Below are 19,527 nucleotides of genomic sequence, written 5' to 3'. Positions count from 1 at the left end.
CATCGCTAGTTATACAGCTGCTCCGGCACTGGTTTGCCGTCTGTGCCATACAAGGAAGAAAACTTGAGCGGTAAAGTGGCTAATTCTGGAACCTCTAAGGGTTATTGTGGTCAGGAGAATGAGGCCAAGATAGAAAAGCCTCAAGATCGGCCTCTGAACCGAATAATATTTAGGGGAGAGAGAGAGAGAGGCAGCTTAGTGGTTAGAGCTGCTGACCTTAGAACAACAGAAAACTGGTTTGAATCCCTGCATCAGTCGAACCTTCATGTCATGGCCCGAGGGGGGGGGGGGGTTAGGGGGGTGGGTTGGGGAATCTCGGCAACCTGGCTTCATCCTCCAGTCCGCATCTGAACACTATGCTTTATGGTAACGATTGCTACTTTAGCTGCCTAAAAACACCATTCCCGAAATGAAAACGAGAAGGAGAGAAGGACCACGTGTTTGGGGGCTTGACTGCGGAGCCGGAGCTGGGATTGGCCCAGCGCTCGGGAAGGACACCGCAGCCAAGAACAAGCCTGCAAGTGGTGTGTGCGCGCGCACCCGCCACAGCGAGCCATATGTTTTCAGTTATCGCTCCCATGTCTGGGCACGATAATTGAAACAACATGGCCTATTGGTGTCTATTACGCGCACCAAGCGCGTAATAGACACCACCAATAGGCCATGGGCGGAGCAATGCGCTCGCCTTTGGCCAATTGCGTGCAGTCTTTTATAAAAAGACGCACGCAAAGGTCAATGGGAAAGCACAAAAGGAAAAGCATGAGCGTGTGAGATTCCTAGGTCAGTGCTAAAACCCAGTTTTTCAAGGACTAAACGGTCTTGCGCTGCGCGAGCAATGCTGCGCACTGTAACGCAGGTGCAAGACCTAAAAAGCATCAAAAGAAAGCAGGACACGGACACTAAAGACCTGTAATCCTGAGCAAGGATTGCCTCTGTGGAGTATAGCATACAATGTGGTCTTCTAACAGGCAGCTGGAGCGGACTGGTGCAAGACGACAAAAAGCACTAGAAGCAGGTTTTGACTACATCCTTCTGCTGAAAAGGGATATTGGCTAGTCTGTAGGACTGGGGATGTGTTTTGTATGGTATAAGGTACCAGCATGCAAAAGGGCTATAGAAACAAATATATATAGTTTTTGATTATAGAGGTCTGCTGCCCACTAAAAGCGTCAGTTTAATGGTACCTATGCTCACTTTTGCGAAATTATAATTTATGTGGTCATTGCAAAATTTGCAAACTCCTTACTGCACAGCCCAAAACCAAAAAGCCCTGGTGGTTTTGCGAGACTGTACCTCTCATTTAACAGACGTAAGCAATGGTGTCAAGGCTGCATCAGCATTTATTTGATTCTGCTGATAAGCAAGTCAGAAGCATAACATTCTACTCAGTAAGTTCACATTTGACTCGTTTTCTGCTGGCAGGACAGATGTCAAGCAAACTGTCTCGGCGTGAATAAATATGCAAAGACCTATACAAAGATGTATATAACTGAGCAACAAAAGTACAGTAAACAATAGGTTTGCAAAAAATAAAACAGACAGCCCTTCAAGTCTCACTAAACACAACTGTGTCGCTTGAAGTGCACCACAGCAAACAATTACCACCAGAACTAGGAGTGCACTTTTGGCTCCCCACAAGAGCATATTAATGATACGGATAGGAAATAAATAACATTTATCAAATTAAAACAGAAAACAATAACTTACATTTTCATCTTTATAGTTCAAGTTGATTACAAGGCCAAAGGGACGACCCCCCATAGGTTCAGCAGGGATGAAGGAATACTCAAATGTGGCCTGTCTCTGAGGCGGAACCACGGTGTTCAAAGGAAGAGCAGTGAAGTTCTGAATATAAAACTGGTAATCTTGAGGGTATCGAAAAGAGGCATCAAGAGACTCAATGGTAAATTCGTCATTACCCTTATTGGTGAAACCAACAAGAAATTTCACAATGTTGTTAGCAGGGAAATCTAAGAGAGAACAGACAAAAATCATTGTTAAGGAGAGATGGAATACTGCACCACAAACACTGCTACGGTTACAGCGATCGGACTATAAACAAAACATGATAATTGGTTATCCTGGTTTAAATTGGGCAGAATCCTTGTTTTCTTATCAATCGACTAAAGTGCATAACATGGCTGAAAAATGCTCTCTACAGTGATCTTGATATGAGGTTTGGTTTGTCACACTAGTTCATTTAACACAGAGAGCATTCTACACTCCTCTTATAAGCAGAAATATATCTATACAGAAGACTTGGTTCGACTCCATAAATATGTTTAGGTACTAGTCAAAACAGGCTACAAAGTGCGAGGGGCTTGGCTGCAAGTCCACCTTCCTTCTTTCCTGGCAAGAAAAAGGCCACAATTACCTGGTTAAGACTTTCCTGGTTAGAGGGTTGTCTGTGGTACAGTAATGGGGACATGAATGCAAAGAAGCAAACAATCCCAAAACCCTGTCCGATTAACTTCTCATCTAGCATTTCTACTCCAATGTAACAAGGTTCCTTTTGAAGACATGGTCCATGAAGAATGGTCAATCCTCAGTGGATGTGTACTGTCCTCTTGCAATATTAAATCTTCTTGCAATCATTTGTTAGCCAACTTATGTTTCGAAAAATGGCTGTGGCAGAGCCCACAAGCCTTTCCTAGTAACTCCAAGCATAAAGCAAATACTATAAAAAAATTTAAAAAGTTAAAAAATATACCTTCTCCTTTCACAAACAAGATGGTTGTGTCAGCATTTGGTGAGGCCTTTGGTTCTCCGGATGTCAAGTCTTCCTCTTCTTTTTCTTCTTCTACCTAAAAATAGACAAAAGTAATTTTTTTAAAAGTACAAAAGTTGCAAGCATGCACTACCTACTGCAAGCAATTGTTGCGAAGAAGCTACATAGCACTCAAAAGCTCCATCTGCAACGGGCGAGAACTCAGAAGTCATTGAAACAGCATCAAAACACAACTCAAGTTAATTATTAAAGAGGGAGGTAGCAATGCCAGACCACTGAAGGGGAACTTAAAACGTGTTAAGGTGGTAGGGTAAAGAACCACACTGCAAGTGTTTTCATACTAGCGGAGTTTCGAAGAGCATTTAAAGACCCAATCTGCATTATGTCCCCCAAAATAAAGAGAAAATCAGGATCACAAAGAGAGGTTATCAACTTTTAAATGCAGTTCTTAGGATAGGTACACTTCTCAGTTGTAGAAGCTTCAAAACATTTTACACATCCTTAAACACCTTTATTTATTTGTGCTCAAAATAGGCCAGCTCAGGTATCCGAGCACTGCACAGATTCAGATCAACAAACAATTAAAAACAACAAGCTTGGCAATGCCAACAGGGTTCGCTTAAATCTGAAAGTGCATTTTTGGTCAATGCTGATTAAGGCACTCAATCCATCAAACACGATCAACTCTCTCTTCTATTGATTTGTTCACCCACTGAGTCATTCATGCATTCACTCACTCAAAAGAAAAAGACAACACAAGCAAGATACGTTAAAATAAGAATCAAAGTAGAAACAAGCATTTACAATGCAATGGTTTCGCCTTTGGAAAAGTTAGAGCTATTGGCATTGTAAATGACAAAATTTGTATTTATGTGTTGGTTTTGAAAACAGATAAATAAATGGCAGTGTCATTTACATTGCCATTAGGTTAATCTCTGCAGCTGTTCTGCACTCCCTAGCATTCTGCAGACACTCCGCACTCCGTAGCACTCCCTAGCAGTCTCTCTGCAGTCCCTAGCACTCACTAGTCACTCTGCACTCTCTAGCACTCCATAGTCACTCTGCACTCTCTAGCACTCTGCACTCTCTAGCACTCACTAGTCACTCTGCACTCTCTAGCACTTCCTAGTCACTCTGCACTCTCTAGCACTCCCTAGGCACTCTCTAGCACTCCATAGCACTGCAGCCAGCCTTCCCGCCCCAGACTGATATCCACTGAAGCGACGAGGAGGTCCGGGCACTCCCTGGGACGCTCCGTGCCAGGGGCTGAGGGTGGCGATTAGCGAACGTGCATTCCACCGGAAATCTTTGAAATAAATCCAGTTTAAAGAAAACGGAGGGTCGGTGGCAGTCAGAACAGAAATTCTATTAAAAAAAATATAACCTGCAACCCACGGGCTGGTCCAAGCTACGAGGGGAGATACGCAGCAGCGCGCGTCACCCGAAATAAACCCACGCACAGAATAAAGTATCCAAGAGAAGAACTGGGCAAAAGCAAGACAAGCTGGTTAAATACAGTAAGACTTGTGCCAATAGGAGGTTTGAAGCCTGGCAACAATGTGATGCAGCCTAGATGAACAAGGCTTCGAGGCGCCTTCGGGCCCGGGAGAGCAGGTGGGAAGCCGGGCACAGCGCTTGAGCCACATCCGGGGAGCCCGACTGGCAGGTCGGTGCCGGGGCTAAGGGGCGTGTGCACTGCCGCGGAGCCGGTGGGGCGGGCCTGATGTCACCTTGAGGGCCCGCTCCGATACAAGACAAGCGAAAGGACACCGAGAAAACTTTCAGGGAGCCGAGCCTTCCAGCTGGCAAGACGAGCAATTCCCCGTGTGCCAGAGCCCTGCATGAACACCCCCCACGCCATGTGCAGCGGATGGAGGCCGCCCCCTCCCTCGGCGCTCGGGGAAAGCAGGTCAGTGCAATTAAACACGAGTTTTGAATTTGGCTGGGGGCTGGAGTAAGCAGATGACTGCTGCTTCTTTAGACCCGCTCCCGCCCCCCGTCATTCAAGTAACCTCTGAGGCGTCCCCTTCTAATGCTCTCCTCCCAGCCCATCTCTGACTCACCCCGGAGGGGAGGGGGGGGGGGGGGGGGGGGCGGGGGTGATCGTGCCCAGAGACAAACTGAGGAGAATAAATCACCATCATTAGAGCAGCGGCCCATGTAGTAAGCCCCCGCCCGATCGATAAACACGGCGAGGTGCCAGTCACCTCCTAATGCCGCGCAGACCCCTGGGCTGACAGCTCTGGGGCTAATTGCATGTCACACTCTGCCTGTCTGGGCTGGCTTCCAACGCCCACTCTCTCCTCTCCGCCCCCCGCAGAGCGCCCGGAGCTCAAACTCCTCTGCTACAGATTTCTAGCCGCAGAGCACCTTGTGCAGCTCCCGCGGCTCCGGGCTGCTCCCTCGGCTCTGTTTGCGGAGGGGGGGGGGGAGGGGGGGAGGTAGGGCAGGGAGGGAGGGGCGCCTCCGTCTGCCGGAGGATGCCCCGGAGGCAGGCGTCTCGCTTCACTCCCACAGCCGCTCGAGTGACAGGCTGCGCATTACCGCTCCCCTCCCCGGGCCGCCCACCTCCTCGCCGTCCCCAGGCACACTTCACAACTTCAAACAGACGGGCTCTTCCGGGAGCCCTCCCCCACACAAACCCGCAGACCACCCCCGCAGCCCAAGTAACTGGAGTTAGCCCCCCGACACCTCACATACACGACAGTTAGGATTTTGCACCACAACTGTGTCCAGGACACTAGATATAGTCTCAATATTCACAGACGAGATTTCCCCCTCAGCAGGTTTTCTACCCTCACATTTATCTGGGCCATGTGCAGATATCCCCAATCACGCGACATACTTTCTCCAACTTGTCTAGGACTGGGTCAGGGGCAGCCCATCCCCCAAACAACTTCCACCAGGCCCACGGGCTGAAGTACGAGCTTCACAAGGGGGGGGGGCGGGGGGGGGGCGGGAAAGACACGGACAGCGGGGGGGGGGGGGGGCGGGAAAGACATGGACAGCTAAAGGAACGGACAGGAAAGGAACCACTCACCTGGACTTCCTCGGCCGGCGGTCGGCCGCCAAATGGCCCAAACAAACCTCAACCAGCCAAAAAAAAAGCCCCGCCCACCGCAGCATGAAGTGGCCAAAAGAGAAAAATTCTCGGGAACGCCCCCGAATCTGGTCCGGCCTTGACGGACAGATCCGGCACCCAATGGCTAGCCTCCATTTATGGAGCTAGCCAATGGGAGCCGGGGGACGTTCCCGAAGTCCTTATTGTAAGCAAAGGATTTCGCCTGCGCCGAAAAGCTGCGCAGAGCGCAGCCTTCGGCAGGCGAAACCCAAAAAGGAAAATGCCACCACAAACTTAGCAATGGTTCCTTCGGGTTTACCAACAATTGCTTTAAGTCATACGTGCGTCTACCGCAGTAGTCAAAACATAACTTTGTTAATTATTATGCTACGTTAATTACCCTTAGAATGCAAAACCAAACAAAGAAAAGGGTCAGGGTGATTTTAATTATTCAGTTATTTTTCATTTTTTGAGTGACACCTTAGATATAAGCATAAAAAAACTTTCACAAGGTACAAAGTACGGTGCAACAATTCTGATCAGTGTGCAAAGTGACATAACGTGAAATATTGTGACATTGTGACATATAAGTGACGTTCTATATACAAGTGAATGAATAATTATGAAAATATTGTTGAAAATAAAAACAACGATTGTGGCAATTAAGAAAAAAGCCATCAACGAATAGGAATAACCCTGATTAAATACAAGATCTCCACTATAGGCGAGTGTAAAGCACCGGTGAGGTTTGATCACAATCCCCATATAATGAATGTGGTTTAATCAGCACAATAATAATGATTGTGTTTGGTTATGTAGATTCAAGATCGCAGAGGACACCCTTACAAAGTAGAATATTGGGATGCCCGTTCAATGAAGACCTGGTAATAATCTGTAACTACATTGTCCAATACAATCCCTTGTGCAAAATCCAAACCTGATGGTTTTACTCCTTTTAAACCAACAGGCGCAATAATCCTTTCCCAGTCCCCGTCCTGAAGAAGACCCGCTAGAGACCCATAAATAAGGTGTCCATAGGGTCGCAACGTCGACAGAATCACCACAAGGACCTACTTACCGTGCCCAGCACATCAAAGCTAATTAAAATAGCGTGTTGGACTCTAGTATCAAAAAACAGGAATTGGCCTTTAATAATTGCTCTTCATTTTCATAATTATTCATTCACTTGTATATAGAACGTCACTTATATGTCACAATGTCACAATATTTCACGTTATGTCACTTTGCACACTGATCAGAATTGTTGCGCCGTACTTTGTACCTTGTGAAAAAGTTTTTTATGCTTATATCTAAGGTGTCAGTCAAAAAATGAAAAATAACTGAATAATTAAAATCACCCTGACCCTTTTCTTTGTTTGGTTTTGCATTCTAAGGGTAATTAACGTAGCATAATAATTAACAAAGTTATGTTTTGACTACTGCGGTAGACGCACGTATGACTTAAAGCAATTGTTGGTAAACCCGAAGGAACCATTGTTGAAACTACTATTGTATCGCCCAGGTTCTCAGGGATACTGGGTTACCCCGTAAGAATTATTCTCACCACAAACATAGCAGGCATGTGCTTGCAATAAAGAAAGTAAAATAGTTAACATGGCATAGGGCAGCTATCTTCTTCTAAATGTATTATACATAGAGTAACATTGTTTCAAGGTTCCAAAATTGACCCCCACATTAAGCCCACATGTTGGCCATCTTAGAACAGTAAAATTATGTAAGATTAAGAGTAACACTAATCCAAGATGGCCACCCGGAAGGACTGGCTGCACAAGATACAGTGCATTGTACAATGAAATGAGCGGCAATCATGCAGCCTGGAAGAACTGTCGGAGGAGCTGCCAGGTGGAAAAATAAAACCCACACAAGTATGAAGGAAAAAAGGCATATTACTGAACCACCAGCCCTGGCGCTACTCAATCTCAGGTGGATGTTCACATGATCAGGCAAAAAGCAATTCCGTACAAATTAATAAAGCCAATGGATGTAGTGTACTGACCCACTGCAACATTCTCTACTCTGTCAAATGCAAAAACTGAATGTGAATGACACACGAAAAAACAAGGCGCTCTAGAACTGAACACAAGCTACGTCAGACTGGGTTTCACACATCTGTGAAGTATAGGTTGGATGGTATGACACAGCGAACAAGGGACCACGTATTGGTATAATCACACAAAAGGTGTGAGACAATTGCTTGCAAATGCTGTAAAGCTCCGATAATCTCTCTGGGTAGCATTCCCACACATCACTCACTTTGCCACTTCAAAAAGAAACCCGCCTTATGGAAATCATTAGCTTTTTAGCATAACCAACTTACACCTACTGTAATGAGCACAAGTTAAACAGGGAAAATCAACTTTTAGGTGAACATATGCCAAGTTTATGCAAACATAGAATGTTCCAATTCCAGCTAATCAAATTTGTCATAATGTGACACATGCAATAGTTCTAGGTTGAAGACGTCTATAACCACAAGGACAATCCGTTTAAGTTAGTTAACTGATTCTTGTTGTTACTTTTCACCTTGGAGCAAGCCTGTAGAACATTCAGCACAAGCCAACGATTAAGTTGAAGTTTATTTCTATAAATGACCTACAGCAACATTTCTCAACCTGGAGTCCGCAGAGTCTATTCAGGGGTGCCACGATAGAGAAAATTAAATATTATAAGATTATTAACGTATATAACTGATTGAAATGTTATCCGTAGCTTAATTTGTGGGAGCAGTGAAAGTACAGCAAACAATCGAATATAGAGGAGTGGGAGGATGGAAGGCGTTTAGGGGCGGTATTTGTACATCACCAACAGAAGATATGGCAATGCAGAGATGAACAGAACAGTAAACTCTGTTGCCTACGTCATGTAGCATGTGGTTCAGATACATTGTAACCTATTGACATGTACTATGATATTGCAATGAGGACCGATTAATTTTAATAAAATGTTAAATAAAAAAAAGAATACAGAGGAGTATTATCTCAATTGAAACTTATGTGCAATGAACAAAAGGGACCATGCATTAGGAGAAAAAAAAAAAAAAGATTGGTAAGTGATAAACAGGATTTTAGCATATCACATAATCCTTTAGAAATAAAACTTTCAAAAAGTTCAATCTGTCCCATTAAAATTCTGATCTTCATATTTGTTGTGACTAATATTTTACCATTTTTGTTTACTGTCTATTTCTTTCTGTACATGTGTATTATTTTGAGGTAAAAAACACAAAAATTGCTTAAGCCTTGGTCCCCGGTTACATGTACAGACTCAGTGGAAGTCAAAAGAAGTCTAAAGGTTAAGAAATGTTGACCTACAGGTTATGGATACACATTTTGTGGTCTGAAATTTCTTGTAAAGGAAGGTTTTGAATATGTTCCAAAATAGAGACTGGAGGCCAGTCTTGGATCAGTAGAGTAGCAAAGCACGAGAATTATAAATTAATGGTTAAACATTTCTCAGGAGTTTCTCAATTTCTAGGTGCAAAAAGAAGGGGGGGTCAAATATAAAATAAACATTAAAAAAATAAACGGGGGGCGTGGCCAACTGCCGAGCATGGCGGCTGCTTGAAGCGGGTGCTCCCCGAGGCATAACGGCCCGCAGTACAATCCGTACATTCATCCGCACTTTCCCCCGCCCGAAGTGGCGGTATAGGCTCGGGGATCCGAGCGGCATCTGCTGATCCAGTCCCGGCGGAGATCGGGAGCCGGGTGCTGCTGTATCCTGCGGTGGCGATCTGTGGCCTGTGACTGGCTGGCTGCACAGGCCTTGCGTGTCTGGAGAGTCCCGGCGGAAGTACATCCTGTCCGGCAGTGACGCGGTGGCACCGGCCACCCTCTTCAGGGAGCGGGGACGAGGGCTTCTCCGACGCTGCGCACTGCTGGCGCGAGCCCCCGGGGGGGGGGGGGGCAAGAAGACCTGCCACGTCGGAGGCGGCTGCTTAGAGCCGTGGTCTGCTGTACTGGCACCAACGCGGACGGAGCTGCCCCTGGGCCCCGGGCGCCATGTTGGGGATGGCGGATGCCTAACTCACGCATCAGGAGGTGAGATCGTTCGCACCGAAAGCCCTGACATCCTCCCGCAGCGGCATTGCTACCCAAGACCCCAAGCAAGGCTCACGAAGGGGCGGGACTGGGCCCCTAGATCCTGGCATAGTGGTCAGCAACGAGGGAGAAACGTCCGAGGGGAGCGTCCTGAAGGCGCTGGACACACCAGGGAATAACACCGTGGTGGCCATCCCAGCGGGGAGCGCTCCATCTAAATGACCAGGGGCATCCTGGCGCTGCAACCGACGGGTGCCCTCCTGCTGCATTGAGGGGTCCTGGACGCCTGTGAGCGAGGTAACCCTACCGAGAGGCCGGCGAGGTGACTACAGGGCACCGAGACAGGGCCCGGTCTACTGCCCACAGGGAAGTGGGGCGGCCACGCGACCGGCCGCTCAATTACACACCAGTGAGGAGGTACAAGACTGGAAAGGTAGAGGGGAGGTTGGAGTGGCTACGCCTGGCCTGACGCGCTGCACGTTGGAGCGGTTGCGGTGACTACGACTCCGCCGCTGCCTGGAGCTAACCTAGGCCCTGTGGGGGGCGGACTCAGATCCTGGAACCGGGGCGGCATTCACCCCCCTGACCGACGAAGACGCCACGCAACTCATTGGCGAGTGGTGCTAAGGGCGCCACTAGGAGCAAGCTATACGTCCACGAGCACAACGCCATGGCAGGCAAAGGTACTAGGAGTGCCTCTACGCAGGCCAAACTCGACAAATTTGCCTATAGTCAACACGGACACTCTCAGGTCGGTGGGCGAAACTCCACGGGCGCAGCTCCGGACACAGAAGGGACGAAAAAGGTGACTTTGGAGGACATTATGAAAACCCTCTCTGAGGTACAAACAACGGTAGGCTCCATCTCTTCCGAAGTTACTCTGCTGCGGGCGGATTTTAAGAAAATGTCGGAAAGGGTGTCTCAGGTAGAGGTGGTAACAAAATCGCTCATCGAGGACACTTCAGACTTGCAAATAGCGATGGAGCGAATGGAAAAAGTCACTAAGCAACTACAGGAAAAACTTGACGATCAAGAAGGGCGCTCCCGAAGAAATAACGTGCGCATCCTTGGCCTGCCGGAAACAGAAGGAAAAGGTGCAATGGATATATAAGTTGAGGACCTCATCAAAACTAAGCTGCAACCTAAGGGCCTGTCACACTTTTTCTCAGTTGAGAGGGCACACCGGGTCCCTGGCGGAACGCCCAAGCCAGGAGCAACACCGCGACCTGTACTAGCTAGAATGTTTAACTTTAGGGACAGGGACGCAATCCTACAAGCGGCAAGGGTCTCGCCGCCTGTCAAGGTCCAGAACTCAACTCTGGCCTTCTTTCCGGACTATACGGCGGAGGTGGCCAGGCGCCGGAAGTCCTTCACGGAGGTGAAAAAGGCGCTACGAGACAGAGGTCTACCGTACTCAATGCTGTTCCCCGCCAAACTGCGGATTGTCGCCGAGGAGGAAACATGGTTTTTTGATACGCCGGAGGTGGCACAGGAATGGCTTGACGGTTGGAGACAGGTGGGACAACCCCAGCGCCCACACAGAGAACGCCAGAAGCATCGCAACGACAGGCCAGCGGAGCAATCGTCCAGTAGTCCTTCGCGCAGGGACGACGCTGCAGGACTGGAATCCGATCTTGAAAGGGACCCCCTTGATTCAGGACAGCCGGTCCGGATTTGATTAGTACGCTGCATGTGGGACAGTACAGGTGCAGCAATTGGGACCCTGAAGCGGATGAAGCTGAGTAGGGCGGGCATTGGCCGGTGCCTGTAGGGGGTTCACCGACCCCACGAGCAAGTAAGATAGTTGGGGTTGGGATTAAGCACTCTGCCAAGTTGGGGATGCGGGCGGGAGTCAGTCCGTGGCGCAGGGGAGCTGGGAGGGGGGGAAGAGTTGAAATGTTAATGTTATTGGTTTCAGTCATCACTACTTTCCTATGGTGCATGGTCCTATCGCAGACCATACAGTTCTGGTACCCTAGCACACGCCGCTGCATCAGCGCTACACCCCACTGCCACACATCAGTAACACCGTTCATGCGCCCTAAGGGCCCGACAGGTACACAATTCGCCCACTGAGGGCACCCCTGTAGGGGCTGTGGTGCCCCCTCTGCGACTGCTCACATGGAACGTTAGAGGCCTGGGGGACAAAATTAAAAGAGGTCTGGTCCTACAGTCCATTAAACGCCACGGGCCTGACTTGGTGCTGCTTCAGGAAACGCACCTGGCAGGGAATACGTGTAAAGCGCTTGACAGACGTGGGTACGCCATGGCAGTGCATGCTGAGTTCACTACGGGCTCCAGGGGCACTGGGATACTCCTAAAAAAGAACTCCTCTTTCATGGTAGAAAGCCGCAAGACGGACGATCAGGGTCGCTTTGCTGCAATACATGGCCAATGGGAGGGTAGACCCCTCAGTGTGGTATCCGTGTTTATCCCCCCCGGCACTACACTCTACGGCGTTGCCAGCGCTTGGCCAGTTTCTCCTTGACCTACCAGAGGGTGATATGATCATTGGGGGGGATTTCAATGCCATGGCGAACCCCTCACTAGACGCCTTTCCCGTGCGTGACCGCCCGAGAGGGGCTGCCACACTGCCTGGTTTTCTGGATGCAATGGGCCTCACGGATGTATGGCGTCAGTTAAACCCAACAGCGACCCAATACACGTATTACTCCGCTACACATAACAGCCTCTCACGTATAGACTATTTTTTATTTTTGGGGGTGGGACTTGGATCACTGGATAAACTGGAAATTCTGCCTAGAGGCATTTCTGATCATTCCCCGGTGTCACTCCATCTTACCACCAAAGAAAGGAAGTGTGCTAGATTATACCCGGTTTACCCCAACTATCTAAAAGTCCCTGGGATAAAAAAGAAGCTCAAATTAGCGACAACACACTACTTTAACGAAAATGAAGGAACAGCGTCCTCACCCTCGATGCTTTGGGAGGCATACAAAACAGTCCTGCGCGGCGCGGCTATAGCGGCAATAACAGGGCATAAACGGGATTCCAGAAGTGAACTCGCAGAATTGGAACTGGCACTTCACAATGCCAACAACACCCACATGTCAGACCCCACCCCAGAAACTACACACCTACTACAGCTCCGACAGCAACAACACCAGGCTCACCTCACAGCGACTGTTAGGGGGCATCTGGCGAACACCGCACATAGAATATATGACGTGGGTGACAAAGCTGGGAGGATGCTGGCTTGGTTGGACAGACGGGGAGGCAGTCACAGAGGGATACAAAGACTCTACACGCATGATGGCCAGCTACAGACACACCCTGAACAGACTATCGGGAGATATACACCCCGGTGCGAACTGTCACTGCACAGGAGGCGGCAGCTTCACTCGAACACATTGCTATCCCAGTGCTCTCGCAAGAAGCACAGCAGGAACTCGAAATTGACCTAACGGAAGACGAAATCCAATTGGCTATACAAGCGTTGCAGTTTGGCAAGGCACTAGGGCCCAAAGGCCTACCCATAGAATGGTATAAGGCAACGGCTTCTATACTGAGTAAACCCCTGCTAAATATGTATGCTGAGAGTGTGGAGCGGGCGGAGCTCCCGCTCGACCAACGCACGGCCACAATCGTAGCCATTCCTAAACCGAACAAGCCACTGACCGCATGCACCTCATATCGGCCCATTTCCTTGCTCAACGTTGAAGCAAAAATCCTGGCGAAACTCCTGGCCACTCGTTTGACTCAGCACCTACACACCCTGATACACCCCGATCAGTCGGGATTCATGCCACACAGAAGTACGGCACTGAATCTAAGGAGGGTCCATGGCGTGCTGGCAGGTGCGGGAAACCTCCGTTACAACGCGGATGTTTCAACGCGGTGCTGTTACGACGCATCCGTAACAACGCAAGTCGTTACCACGACTTGCGCTGGAGGGCGCTAGAAGATTAAAAATAGTAAATTTACTATTCCAACACCTTCCCTAGTGTCCACGGGGACTGGTGTTAGAATAGTAAATTATACTATTCGATATCCGCGCCCCCAACGCAAGTCGTGGTAACGACTTGCGTTGTAAGGGACGCGTTGTAACAGCACGCGTTGTGACGGTACGCGTTGTACCGTCACCAATCCGCACGTGCACATCTCCTGTCGGAGCAAGCAGTGATCCTCTCCCTTGACGCCAAAATGGCTTTCGACTTGGTAGAATGGGAATATCTGTTTGCAGTCCTTGCTCGTATGGGCTTTGGGCCAAAATATATTGCGCGGGTGCGGTTACTGTACACGTCACCGGTGGCACAGGTGGCTGCAAATGGTCACATTTCGCCGACGTTCCCATTGGGACTAGACAAGGGTGCCCGCTGTCACCCCTACTTTTTGCACTGGTGCTAGAGCCTCTGGCCATCTTGCTCAGAGCAACGCCACTGTTCCGGGGCATCACTTGGGAGGAGGGCTGGGAGGATAAGGTCTCCCTGTATGCAGACGACATGCTTATTTGCATGATTAACCCTAACGACGGGATCCCAGCCCTGTTGCGTCTCTGTGATGAGCACGGGAAATCGTCAGGATACACCCTGAACTGGTCCAAGTCGATAGTATCTGTGCTTAGCGGCCCGGCACCGCTGTTGCAAGACGACTGCCCCCTGACATTGGCGACCACCTCCTTTAAATACCTGGGTATTTTCATCACAAATAATGCCGCAGACTTCTTTACAGAAAATTTGATGCCGCCAATGGTTCGCCTACGTGCGGACGTTAAATACTGGGCAACCTTGCCTCTGACCCTCCTTGGGAGGGCGGCATTATATAAAATGATGGCTCTCCCCAGATTTCTCTACGTGCTGGAAAATACCCCATACATGGTTGCACCGCGTTACTTCAAACAGGTCGCGGCACTGGTCTCCAATCTACTGTGGGACAACGGTCCAGCCCGTATTGCGCATGATAAATTGGTGAAAAGCTGGTATGAAGGGGGGATCACACTACCCAATATCCAATTGTACTACTGGGCGTCCCAACTTAAGATAATTAATCATTGGATCCACGTCCCGCGAGCCGACCCGGCGTACAAGGCGGACTGGTCGCAATTGGGGACGGACGGTATGCTCTCCGTGTTGTATAATTTGTCACAAGTTAAAAGCCTGCTCGGACCGACACGTCATACGGCGGCCCTGTGGCATGCAGCGCAAACTCGGCTGAGTTGGAAAGGGAAACTTACCAAGATGACGCCGTTGTGGGACACGAAATCACTGGGGAACTTAAGGGCATGCAAGGGATTTGCACAATGGGACTACATAGGAATTTCCACGGTAGGGGACCTCTGGGACAAAGGCACAGTAATTGCGTTTCCACAGCTCCAACAGCAGTATGGTCTGGGCCCCACTGAAACATTTAGGTATATACAGATACGTCACGGACTCCTACAAGCGATCCCGCCTAACACCACACTCCCGGAGTCCTCGCCACTAGAAGACAGACTGCTGACGGATTTTATGGAACAGACGGCAACCTCTCTCACGTATAAAAAGCTGGTTAATAACCTGACTGACCCCACACAGAAACTTAGAGAGAAATGGGTGGAGGACATAGGGGACGTGAATGACTCAGAATGGAACGAGGCACTTGCATCACCGAGGGAAATAGGCATCTCAGCTAGATTTAGGTTAGTGCAACTCAAGGTACTACATCGCACTTACTACACTAGAACACTACTTCACAGAATTCAGAGGGCTACACACCCCTTCTGCCTCAGAGGTTGCGGAGAGGAGGGGACTCTGTTCCAAAATTCTCGGATCTGCTGGCATTCCCATAATGTGTGGAAGCAAATTATGCGCACGGTCTCCCAGACCCTTAAACTTTCGATCCTGCCTGAACCCCGTAAGTGCCTATTAAACATTTGGGACCCTAATGACCTGAACAGATATGGACTAATATGGGCCACGTTGGCAGTGACAGTGGCCAAGCGAGACATTGCACAAAAATGGGGCGCCCCAGAACTGCCTACGGTTGCGAGGTGGGTCAGGAATATGGATTTGCTGATGGTGAAAGAAAGGGCGGTTTACGTGCTAAGGGCTTGCCCACGTAAATGGAACAAGGTTTGGGCCCCCTGGAATGTCTACAGGGGAGAACCATGTGAACCCTTACCGGAGGACGAAGACTTGGACTCGGAGGAGGATTAGAGGGGACGGACCTAGTTGATGGGCTCCTGTAAATGCTGGGGTGGCGCATGAATGCAGCTATACCATTGATCGTGTTCTTGTCCCGTGCAGTGGTTACTGACTGGATTTATGCGTGTGGTACCTATTGATAAGTGATGACGTTAGTTGGGTTTTATAGTTTCATAGTTCGTAATTAATGGGAACAGATAAATGTACTGAAGGTAGATAGGTCACGGAGTGAATAATGGGCTAGTTATATTGTGATCTACAATTTCTGTGGGATGGACACTGGAGGCACCCATCCATGCCTCTGTTAAGTTAATAATTACACCACGCCAGACTCGATTTGTTTATCCGTTTCATTTGATAGTAATGGCAAACACTATACTACTGACATCTGCATGTGATATTATGGTGTATCTTCTGCCTTCATGTTAATAAAGATTTAAAAAAAATAAAAATAAACAAACCTTGGCGCCGTGGAGCTGCGTCTCTGCTCCCATCGTTGAACTCTAGAACAGGAAGCACAGCAGCCCTCACTGACCAATCACAATGGTGCAATGCAGCGTTGATTGTTAAGCAATCACACGTAATGTAATGCAGTCTGCATAGAGAAAGGGGAAGTGCGCATGACAACTAAATAGTCATTGCGCATTTGGGAGTGGGCAACCCACTCCTCCCCACCCTGCTTTGAGAGCAGAGCAGCCCTGTCCACCCGCCCGCCGAGCAGCACAAAGCATAAAATGATAAAGCAAAGTTATCATTTTATGTTTCTACTACGCACAGCTTTAAAGCAGTGGGGCAGAGGAGCCGTGACTATATGTTGGAAAGGACCTCCTTTTGTATGATCACCCCTCGGAGGATTTGGACTGATGCTGCAGGTTTTTCGAATCTGTAGTGCACTGCGCCTTGCTGTCTAGGCTCAGAGAATGAGTTCTGACCCCAAAGTAGGCTTACAACTGGCTAATACCCAATTGACTTATTTAACTTGCATATAAATCTCTAATATATAGTATCAGAGGCAGCCAGGGCTGGTAAGTTAAATGTCACTAGTGGACTGCAGCACTTCACTGGGCCATCTCTACTGCAACAAGGTGAGAATGGCTTGCCACTGCAAGCAGGCAGGGCAGCTTTAAACCTACCAACTTAACATGGCAGAATAAAGCCCTTTGCCAGGCCAAAAACGTGATTATTTTAGGTCGAGCCTAGCGCAGACCACATGCGCTGCTTGATTTTATGTAAGGGTTTTCAGAAATCTCACCACACGCTCGTGCATGCGTACGCGTTTAGTTTTGTCCCAGGCTATTGGCCTTTGCTTGCATCTTTTTAACAAAGACAGCACGCCCACAGCCTAATGCTTGCGGTTACGCGCAGCAGCATAGGTTTCCAATTATCGCGCCCAGATGCGGGCGCATACCAGCAGCTCCCGCATCTAGTCTCTGCGGACACCATGTTATCACCTTAGCTGCTTTGGAACGTCCAGCTCCAGTGCTGAACGTTCCATTGCGCAGGTGCAATTGGAACGTCCAACGGCAGCACTCCTGAGGTAGTGGTGCCGTCGGCCGCTGGTATAGGCGCAACGCTTAAGAGGTTATATGACTGGTCCGCTCCCACATTTCTGAAATCCACCAGGTCTCCTCAGAAACGGCCCTCGAAGCTGGCAGCCTGCCGAAAAACAACGGATACCGCCACTTAAATAGCTTCCCAGCAAAGTTGCACAAAACTTAAAAATACTCTGGGATCAACCATTAAAATGTTTTTGTTTCTGTTGCACGACTAACACAAACCATATGTCTGAGTGAGCTGAAGCGGGCCTAATGCTGCAGAGATCTAGCTTGGAAGAAAACGTCTGGATTCGTCCCCGGTTTCAAAACTGAGTGTTTGTAATAATGCCGTTTTACAGAATGAAAAAAATACGCAGGGCGCCAACTCCAAAGCCCTTTGTGGACGGTTGCGTCTCCAGCCAGGAGATTGCAAATACCAAGCATTGTGCCAGGAAAAACACATGTTGTCACCAGAAGCACAATCTGATGGACCCTGGCAGGCTGTGAACTGACAGTGTCCTGTGCCGGCATCGGCGCACGTGGGTCTGGCTTCAGTTTACGCACATGCGCTTCTTCAGTGTGGCAAATGGCAGCACATTCAAAATAGCATCTCCCAAGCCCCTCTCACACCGCTTGTTAACTTCACTCTGTTTTACTGGTTAGTGCTAGAGAAGGATCCACAGGTCCGGAGACTGATATCAGCATCTATGGTGTGACCACAGCCTCCTGATGCATTGGTTTTATAAAACACCTTGCTTCTCCTTTGGGTTGCTTCAGGGTGCTGTTCTTTTAGTAACAGGGTTCCCATGACAAAAGGAAGCAATGGGACTTGGAGTCCATTCATTTTTATGTGATCCCCATTTGTTCGTGGCCCCATCCTCCTGCTGGATTAGTTAAAGACTGGTCTCAGAGGTCAGCTGCAAACCTTCTAGTGGGAATGACAAATTTGGATACAGCCTGTGCTTTGGGGAAATACATGAGTAGAGTTAGGGAGTTCCTCCAGCGTACAGAGTTATAGGTGCTAGTAACCCCCCCCTATTATGAAATGAGATTGTATTTTAATGTATGTATTGCACTTGGAAGGTTCAGTTATACATGTTAATTCATTGTCATTTTAACAACCTTGGAGGATACTGTTTAATAACAAAAGGAGACATGCTATCTTCCAGGAAATGACTGAGCTGTAATTTTATAAATGTTTCATATTATATGTTTTTTAAAAGTTTTATAATATGTATAGTGTATACTTTTATGGTTGTAACACACCAAATAAAGTTTTAATGACTGAAAAAAAAAGAAAAAAAAAGACTCCTAAACTGTAAAGTTCAATACCTTGGGTCCCGTGACAACCAGGGATCCACCGCTATGGATCCACTGGTGAGAGTACATTACTCTGGTGCCACTAATGAGCTTGCTCTCGCCTCCATGCGGCTCTAACTTGAGTCCTGGAGCTCAAACGCGTTGCTGATTGAATGATGAACTTCACATGTTGCATCCTGCTTTGCTTTTGTTTAATGCTTTGCTTTTGTTTAATGCTTTATTTACCCTGCCTTCAACAGAACAGTTATAAGGTTCCCAAAGGCGAGACCTATTGGCTATGCCAATGCTTGTAATAGGAATAATCTACTCTAAGGGAAGGACTTGGTAGCCCACCAGAGCGGTCTCTTAATATTAAGAAGAGGACCATGCTCCTTTTAGAGTTCAACATACTCAAGTCAATTGGACCACCACCGTCATTGCCACTGTGAAAACAGTAATTTCGGATTTTTACTATCTAACATGGAGTTTAGCTAGCCACCACGCTAAGTGCCAACTTGCATTTAAAACCATCAAAGTTACTACTGCAAGGTATCAAATTAACCATTACATTAACCTTGGCTTATTACGGAGGTTGGAGTTGCGGTAACTATTAAAAGGAAGAGGACTTAGAAAGTCACCACTTTGTTGCCCAAACCTTTGTTAGCTTTCCTATCTGCAGCCGTTGCCATCAGAGATAACATGC

The 19,527-nt window shown here is 48.2% G+C and overlaps 1 protein-coding gene across 1 annotated transcript in view; it reads right to left on the bottom strand.

Annotated features, from left to right (window-relative positions):
• SSR1 (signal sequence receptor subunit 1) overlaps nucleotides 1-19,527 on the bottom strand; it is a 175,442-nt gene that overhangs the window by 119,553 nt on the left and 36,362 nt on the right. Inside the window, exons 3-4 of the mRNA XM_086965019.1 lie at nucleotides 2,711-2,804; nucleotides 1,708-1,970 (exon numbers count right to left, since the gene is read on the bottom strand). Of these exons, the coding sequence (XP_086821145.1) occupies nucleotides 1,708-1,970; nucleotides 2,711-2,804 (357 nt within the window). The remainder of the gene's footprint in view (nucleotides 1-1,707; nucleotides 1,971-2,710; nucleotides 2,805-19,527) is intronic.

This window comes from Lissotriton vulgaris, chromosome 4_1 (genome assembly GCF_964263255.1).
Source record: "Lissotriton vulgaris chromosome 4_1, aLisVul1.2, whole genome shotgun sequence".
NCBI lineage: Eukaryota > Metazoa > Chordata > Amphibia > Caudata > Salamandridae > Lissotriton > Lissotriton vulgaris.
Note: the sequence above shows the minus strand (reverse complement) of the source record. Positions and strands in the feature narration are given on the sequence as shown.